At 41.8% G+C, this 9,237-nt stretch overlaps 1 protein-coding gene across 1 annotated transcript in view; it reads left to right on the forward strand.

Annotated features, from left to right (window-relative positions):
- The window catches only part of LOC144239100 (uncharacterized), a 27,038-nt gene extending 21,657 nt beyond the window's left edge, over positions 1–5,381 (forward strand). Inside the window, exon 5 of the mRNA XM_077773104.1 lies at positions 5,158–5,381. Coding sequence (XP_077629230.1) covers positions 5,158–5,160 — 3 coding nt within the window. The 3' untranslated portion in view covers positions 5,161–5,381. The remainder of the gene's footprint in view (positions 1–5,157) is intronic.
- Positions 5,382–9,237: the final 3,856 nt, after the last annotated feature.

A 9,237-nucleotide genomic window follows, 5' to 3' on the forward strand; every position in this document is an offset into this window, starting at 1 on the left:
TTTTTGCCACAGGCAACCCTCTTTTCTGTTTTTAGGAAGAAAGAAAACTAGTAGACAGAAATAGTCCCAGGTACATGGATTATATATTTTATCTGCATAGCATAAAATATTCAATAAAGTTAAGTAGGTGCCTGAAAACCAAGAAACTGCAATAAATGAAGATGATGACAACAATTAAAATAGGCAATACACATATATACGATAGGTTTAAGGCATTTGGCAATATCACTTTTTTTGATTTTTAAAACTATATTTTCTTTTCACTATTTTTAATTCCCTTTGATAATGAGCACCACTTTATACTTTTCAATAGCCCATAAATTTTTATTTTATTTCAATAGCCCATAAAATTTTATTAAATTTTACTTGACTCAAGGTCAAGTTTATGAACATGCTACAAATAAGCTGATTGTAGATGAATTGGGGATATTTTTTAGGAGTAATAATAACCAACACTTAATTTATTAAGTGTTCGCTAAATTTAAAGCCTTACAGGCAATTTCCCCTCTAATTCTCACAACACCCATAGGACTTCGCCACTGTCATTGTCTCATCTCACATGGAAAGTGGAAGAACCTTGCTTGACTACAAAGGCAGATGGTGACAGAGTCAGGATTTGAACCTGGGGAGTCTGGCTCGAGAGCCATGCCTACCCACACTGTTTTGAGTGGATGGGCTAAATGTATTTCACCTGTTTATGTATGGTTCCCAATTCATTAATCTCTTTTGAAAAAGTTACATCTTCTTGGATTCCGTTTTAAGTCCTTGTCCTTGGCTCTGTTCTATCCAAGGATTATTTAACTTAATAACTATGCAAGTCCACACCTGTCTGCATGATAACACTGACTCATTCATTTAGCTGAAAGGTAGAAACCAAATTGGTTTTTAAAAATACATAGGAATCTAATTGAAAAATTTCATGAATCACCTTAATGAGAAACTAGTAGCAGAATATCAAGTACAGAGAGCCTCAGACAATTGCTTTTTAAAAGCCCTGGTCAACTATACATATTCATCTCAAACGAAAATGCTTCTCTAGCAAGACATTGCACGACAATAGTAATCACTGAAGTTTAGGATGTGAAAACCATTTCAGTGACTTAAATTATTGTTCCTTATTCTTCTGTGTTTGAAGATAATGGTGTGTCTACTTATTATTGCATCGTGAAGTGACCAGTATTCTTTACAGCACTGGATAAATGAAAGACAAACAAAGTTGATATCATTATTTGTCAGCTCTCGAATTTTTTCTTTGCGGGGGCCATTCATCATTTCCTCCCTAATTTGTTCCAAGTCTCTATTCTCTGTTAGTCTTCTGCCAACAGCCCTCAGCTCTGCCACACAGTTCAGAGAATGCTCTGTGTGTCCTTCAAACCCTTAAACAGCTTCTGCGTCATGGAAAATTTTTAAATGTTATAACATCTTGCTATTATTCTGTATAAATTTACATTCTGCCGGACTTATAAGCTTAACTTTGTATCTTTTGTCAAGTTTATTTATTTTGAGGAGGGCAGGAGAGACCGGGAGAGAGAATCCCAAGCAGGCTCCCATGACCCGAGAGGAAATCAAGAGTCGGCCACTCAACCGACTGAGCCACCCAGGCGCTCCAACTTTGTACCTTTTTAGAGTGCAGCCATTTGGGATGTGGTTGTTAAGGAGACTCCCTAAGGCGTGCTGGTGAAATGGGAGGTATCCCTTCAGACAGTTCGCCAGAGCTTGCTGGGCATCGTTTCTCCCAGACAGAATGCCCCTCGTTGCCCGGTGAGGTGAGGGGCAGGAGCAGCATGCCTGCCATCCTAGTTCCTTTCTCCTGCTTTTTCCCCTTCATATAAAATTCTTTTTTTCCATTGTCATTTTGAGAAAATCAATATCCACTTGCAAATAGCATAAAATATTACGCTTTTCTTCATTAGTTTCTTACCATCCTGTATCTCACCAAACTCACAGATGCCCTTGCACACTGGCCCAGGTTTCCATAAACCAGGGAAAGAAGGGCTGCAGAATTTTTGGAGCCATGTGCAGAATGAAAATTCAGGGCTTTTTGTTAAAAAAAAAAAAAAGCAGGAAAAAGTACCATTTAAGATAGTAAAGTCTGAAGTCTTTTTTTCTTCCATGCTCTCTCTCTCAACTTGTCATGATGTTTTCCATACGCTATTTAACGACATGTTCTATAAATAAAAACTAATCATGTTAAATTATTAACAAGGCTTTCACCATTCTTTATATTCTACAATGACAGGATTTTTTTTTTTTTTTTTTAATGTTTATTTGCTTTTGAGAGAGAGACAGAAAGACAGAGTGAACAGAAAAGGGGCAGAGAGAGAAGGAGACACAGAATTCGAAGCTGACTCCAGGTTCTGAGCTGTCAGCACAGAGCCCGATGCAGGGCTCGAACCCACAAACTGCAAGATGATGACCTGAGCCAAAGTTGGAAGCGTAACTGACTGAGCCACCCAGGCGTCCCTGCATTGCCAGTTTTGAATGCAGATATCAGAGTATTTAATGCCTATGTGGAATCATCAAAATTACATCATTCCTATTTCATGGGACCCCTTCCACTTGGCCAGAAGAGGCATATACAAGTTACTCAGGAAGGTTGTGGAGGAAAGGAGAGCTCATCAGCACAAAGCGAGCTGAGGTGGACTCCTGTGGGCATCGGGGTATTTGCAAGGTGAGCGTGGGCCTTCCCAGGTGCCCTGTGACCTTATCCCATGACTCTGGATGCACGTGAATTTGTCCAGGACGACGGCTGCCAGTCCCCTCTCCCGCCAGCTGCTGGACTGACGCGCCACCTGCTTAGGTGGAGAACACCCTGGCAGAGTCCAGCCGGACATCTCCTCTTTCCACAGGCCTGATGCTGCAGCCCACACGGACACGCAACTGCCTAGGGGACTGCGCCTGTGGGCTAGAAAGCTACACTTGGATTAGGAGGGGGTGAAAGGCTGGTCTGCCCTGAGCTGCGGTCTCTGGCTGCCGGCCGGCTCCTGGTGTCTCAGGCACTGCCAGCCAGGGCGGGATGTCCTCTGCATCCTAGGCCCCCGAGTCCCGTGGGATGTGGATGCCCTTCCCCATTCCCACCCAAACCTGCACCCTCGTCCCTGCCAGGGGGCTGGAGGTTAAGCAAACACTCGGGCAGCACTGGGGAGCGTGTGGCTGGGCAAGGCGGAGGATAGCCAAAAACGTCCTGGGGAGGGCGGGAAGGGGTGGGAAGGAGAGCTGTGTGAGCGCAGGCTCCAAGCTCCCTGTGCAATCTCCATTGTCTCAAGAATTTCACCTATAAAACAAAAATTCAAAGATAACGTGCTTAAGAATTTGAAGATGGTGACTACAGATCATTAGACCTTAATTGTGGGGCCCTCCTGTCCTGGGCTTTGTGTGGGGACCCTGAGCACATGACCAGGAATATTATGAGCGAGTTAGCTGACCCACAAGGAGGTAGGAGTCAGCAAACAACACAGTTTTAAAATAAAGAGAAAATAACTTTTTGCTGTCCCTACCCATGATTCATACCTGACAATTTTAAAATACCTATTTTATTTTAAGAAAACTTGACAAACGTGTCAGTCGTACATGTAAAAACCTTGACAGGAAATAACAACTTTCCCCGCCCAAACCAGATTTAGTCTTCCTGGTGAATAACAATAATAATGGTACGACTAGCTGAGCACATCTGGGAGCCAGACATTGTGCTGGTTAAGCACCGTATAGTTCTCAATTTATAGTTCTATAAATGAACTTAATAGAAATTATCTAATCTCTGTAACACGGGGCAGATACAATTCTTAGCCCCAATTTGGAGATGAGGATCTTGATGTACGGAAGTCAGCCCATCTAAGGCCAGGATCTGAAAAGAATGGTCTAGCACGATCAGACTTTATCACAGTAATGTAGAATAATTTAATACTGAGAAGCCTATAAAGCAGATATAGCACATCTGGAGGTCCAATTGGAAAAATGTGTAGTCATCACTGGAAGCTGAAAAGGCATTTGAGGTGATTCAATGCCCATTCCTTCTTCCAGACTCTTTTAAATCCAGGAAATAAGAGCACCTGGGTGGCTCAGTCAGTTAAGTGTCTGACCGGCTCAGGTCATGATCTCATGGTTCATGGGTTCGAGCCCCACGTTGGGCTCTGTGCTGACAGCTAGCTCAGAGCCTGGAGCCTGTTTCAGATTCTGTGCCTCCCTCTCTCTGACCCTCTCCTGTGCACGCTGTCTTTCTCTCTCTCTCTCAGAAATAAATAAAACATTAAAAAAGTTAAAAAAAAAATAAATCCAGGAAATAAAGGATACTTTCTTAACAAGATAAAGGCTTTGTCTCTAATCAACAGGAAAATATTGTGCTTCATTGACATTAGAGATAGCCTGATTAAACAAGAACTCAATATTTCTGCTGTCACAATTAGTATTTTACGTTGTTCTGGAAGCTATAATCAGTGCAATAATGCGGGAAATAGAAATAAGAGCAATAATATAGGAATGGGCAAAGACACAATTACCATCTTTTTCATAGGATATGATTTATCCCCAGAAAACTCAAAAGAATCTATGGGAAAAAATGTCAGAACTAAGAGTTTAGTTAAGTAGCTGAACAAAATCAATTGTTTTTCTATATACCAACAACAATCAGATAGAAAGTCCAATGGGAAAAATTCCCATTTTTAAAAGCAACAAGTATGGAGCTGCTAATTCAAGCATCTGGGTCACCTCTGGGTCTGTTTCTAGGGGCCATTTTGCCTCTGGCCAAGGGTCACATCTTCCTGTTTACTTTTGTTTGGGCGGGTGGTTACTCTACTGGCAGATCAGCTGTGCCTACTGTGGATTAATTTTAGGTTTTACTAGGATTGGTCTAGAATCGCTCTTTCTTTAGAGTAGACTTAACTCTTTTTTCCCCCCAAGTTTATTTATTTATTGAGAGAGAGAGAGAGAGAGAGTACAAGTGGGGGAGGGGAAGACAGGGGGACAGAGAGAGGAGGAGAGGGAAAGGGAGAGAGAGAAAGAGAGAATCCCAAGTAGGCTCCACGTTGTCAGCACAGAGCCCGAAGTGGGGCTGGAACGCACGACCTGTGAGATCATGACCCACGTTGAAGTCGGACGCTTAACCAACGGAGCCCCCCAGTCACCCCCAGAGTAGTCTCACTCTTAAGGCATGTCTTTCAGTGAATCTTCACACCCTGGCTGGTTTGAACTCTGACGTCCCCCAGCGTGGTGTGACCTCCGGGAGCGGCTTCCTGCCACGCAGCCTCCTGGAGTCTTGCCCCGCGTACGTGCCGCACGACAGAAGGGCATGTCTACTACCAGTTACTCAGCCACGGCCGGACCCCAAACTCTAAACTGAGGTTTTGATTCCAGCGATTAAATATTTTATTTCTGGGAATCCTATGGTAAGTGTATCTGTTTAATCCCAATGTTTTGTTTTGTTGTAAAACCAATTTTGGTCATTTCAGCTTGTGGCACACAGAGCCCTCGTGCATTCTGTCTGTATTCAGTTCCAGGGTCTGATTTGTTGGGGTCTAATTTGCGGTCTCTGTCGCCTCTCACAGTGGCTGGCTCTGTGTGGACTTGGTTGTGTTCAGGGGCTTGTGACTCATCTAGGAGAGCCGTGTTGGTTTCTTCCTTCAGCCAGCTGTGTCTGTGTGTGCACACGGGCCTCAGCACACGCAGGGCCTGCCTGAAGGTTTTAGCCCCAGGAGGGGTCTTAGACTCGGGCTCCCCTCCTGCTGTCCCCAGGTCCCCTGTGCTCACATACTGGCGGCACAGAGCTCGGCCTCCAGGCAGTCCTGCCCCTTCACAAGGCCTGCGGCTCCCTCCTCCTCTGCTTCCAAGCACCCCGGAAGTCGGAAGTCGGCCTGGCTGTCCCCAGTTACCACCTATGTTCCGGGTTATTTCCAATACAGGCTGGCTACCTAGTCCTCACCCCGGCTACTTGAGGGTCAGCTCTTGGAGTTTTAAAAATTTATTTTTACCACTTTTTTTTTTTTTTTTCCTGAAGAGAAAAATCCCTGGGATGAGAAATGCTTGTATGTGTTGTATTTGGTGGTCGAGCTGTTGTGGAAGAGACGCTTACCTCTGACCTTTTGGGGAGCAGAAACACATGTATTAATTTTACCATCAGGCAAATAACAAAGAAGTCAACAGATATCTGTATCTGAATTGGTAATGTACATATTTACGTGGTAAATAATCACTATGAGAAATTGAGTTATCGGTATAATCTATTCAGCATTCTCGTGTTGCCTAATGTATTTCTCGAGTCCAAACACTGGCTAAAGGATACTCTGCACAGACGGAATCTTTGTAAGTTTTAGAAAAACATATTTAAGTTGACAAATGAAGACTGACATTTGGCTATGCTTTAATAGGCTGAACACCAAGCAAATCTTTTTTCCTTTATTTGTTCATTTTGCAATAAGTCTTGACATCACCTTCTCCTCTTTCCGAAATTTGCTTACTTAGCAGGGCACAATGCAGTTTTGATGTACAATCTGATTTCAAAAGAATCTTTGAGACAGCTAATCTTCTGTACACTCACTGTAATAAAATATTACAGCACAAACGGTATATAAGATACTCACTTTCTTGAGAACCTCTTAGCTCCAAAGAGCAATGACATAAAAAAGTATAGATTTTCAGAGTGTTGTGTGTGGGTTTTTAATTTTTTTTTTTTTTTTTTTTTTTTGCAGATTTTCCAGCTTGCGCCTTTAACTCTTATAGCACCCAGAGCTTGCAGAATAAAGCATTATATGCCACAGACTGGAAGTATCTTTATTCATTGCCTTTCATTCCTAAACTCATTTTATCTCCGTTTAAAATCTGCTAGTGGACTGATCTTACCTTTAAGCTGCTCACTTCATCCTTGAAAATACAGATAGAAAATGTCATACTGAATTAGACTAAGAATCAAGTTCAGTTCTTGATCTCTTAAGGTAAACATCGCCAAAATATGTTTTATGAGAGAGTGTGGCTTCTATCTTCGCCTTTTTTGTCTACTGGCTGATTTCCACCAATGGCCCTTTATCAACAAATCGCTTTCCCACTCCCACCATCCAAGCTGAAATCATGCCATGTTCTATAAATTCACCTTTATACTCTCATTTTTCTTAAAACCGTCTGTCTGCTTCAAGAAGTAACCAACCTAATTCTGGATTTGGTAAATAAATCCACGCAACACCTGACCTTCATGGTTTATTCTTTTTCTGGACTGAGATCCTAAGTTTTAAAAACATGCTTTTCTTGACAAAATAAACAAAAACATGGTAGAAACACCCAAACAGTCCAATAACGGCTCATTAAATATATGAGTTATGGTCCCGTTCATTTAATAGACCTGTGGCCCCATCCTCACAGGTGACCATTGTTCAGTGCTGTATGGGGGCTTCCAGATTCTAAGTATGGAGGCTAAATATATTCTTTTGGACACACCTTTTTTCCACTCCTTCTTGAAATTGTATAAAATGGCAGAAAAGCATAGCTTGCTTTTTCAAGGGCAAGAGAGTACAGGCACACAATTTTCAAATCTCGAAAATAGATGGCAATGAACTTCTAGACCAAAGAGAACTTAAATGCTTCAACATAGAGACCCCTGAAAGAGGCAGGTTGACACTGCAGAGTTCCAGAAAGACTTAAGAATGGAAGGATCCAGGTATCTCTGAACTTGGCATTGTAAATAGGATTGACTGAAATTCTGTTTATAAAGCATTTTGATCTCAAGCTCCCTCCTGCACCAACCCTCTCTCCCCTCACACACCAGCAGAAACCTCTTCTGAGGTCAAACCACGGGTATTCCACATACAGAGAAACTAGCATATTTGAAGGAAGGGGTATTAAATAAAGCGCTCCTTCCTATACACAACTCTGAACAAAATAGCAGCTAGGCTTTAACTGACAGGCAGAAGAAACTGGAACCAAAGAGAAAGACCTATCAATACTGAAAAGTCAAGGTCATATGAAGGGACTCAGCCAGAAAAGCAATGAGTGACACTCACCAGTCAAAAGCTAATTCCATATACACAGAGCTTGTAATTTGTTTTAAAATATGAACATATAGAATAAAGAAAAATATATGAATAAATAAGAACAGGAGGTAAATTTGAAGAACAAATTTAAAAAATAGGATGAAGTAAGTAAAAAGCTCAAGGGAATGGATAGACAATAAGGAGGTTCCCAAAAAAATCAAGAAATCTTTTAAAGGGGGACAATAGAAAGATAAATAGATCAACGGTAAGAAGAAGGAAAAGAAAAATTACAGAGTGCAGGAGATTGAGTATCTGAATAATAGAAATTCCAGAGAGACTGGACAGAGAAAATAAGGAGAGGACGAAGTTTCCAAAGAAATTATTGCTTTGTTGTTATTTTTGTTGAACTAAGTTTTTAGATGGAAAGAACTATGGAGTGCCCAGCACATCAGTGAGCAATGATCTTTACCAAGTTACGTCAACGTGAAAGTTCAGAACAGTAGGGACAGAGATTCTAGGGGGGAGCGGGGGGACCAAACAGATCAGGAATCAGAGTATGTGATTTCCTGAGAAAAGTGTCCAAAGCTGGAAGACAAAGGGGCAATGCGTTCAAAGCTCTGAGGGCGGAGATGCACCGCCCTAGATTCCTTCCTATCCCTGGACAACTTGTTACCCACTCAGGAGGTACAGTAAACGCATCTTTAGGCATGTGAGAGCTCAGACGTGTATCATGCAGCCTTTCCCAGGAAATGATGGAGGACTGTGTTCCACTCCAAAACGTGAAAAGAGGAAGACCGGGGACATGGAGAGGGTAAAATAGAATCTTTGAGACACAGAGAAGGGAAATCCTAGAATGACTGTTTTTCAGGACTGGAAAACAACCATTGTAGGAACAGTAATACAGGGAGTCCCCGAAGGCATTTCTAAAATGATAATGAAAAACTTACGTATTACCTGATGTGTCGCACTGCACTAACAATACATGTTTAGTTCTGGAGAGGAGTGTGGGGGTGAACTAATGATGGGTAGACGCATGAGAAGTACATAAAACATGATGCAAACTGAAAAGAGTATTTTAACTCTATGGAAAGTAAGATGTATAAGAAAAGAAATATAATTGATGAACTGAAATAATTGATTTAACTAAAATTACTTTTTTTTAAAATGTTTTTTTTTTAAATGTTATTTATTTATTTCCAGGAGAGAGAGAGAGAGAGAGAGACAGCGTGAGCAAGGGGGGGGTCAGAAAGAGAGGGAGACACAGACTCTGAAATAGGCTCCAGGC

The sequence above is a fragment of the Crocuta crocuta genome, unplaced genomic scaffold (genome assembly GCF_008692635.1).
Source record: "Crocuta crocuta isolate KB4526 unplaced genomic scaffold, BGI_CrCroc_1.0 scaffold140, whole genome shotgun sequence".
Taxonomy (NCBI): domain Eukaryota; kingdom Metazoa; phylum Chordata; class Mammalia; order Carnivora; family Hyaenidae; genus Crocuta; species Crocuta crocuta.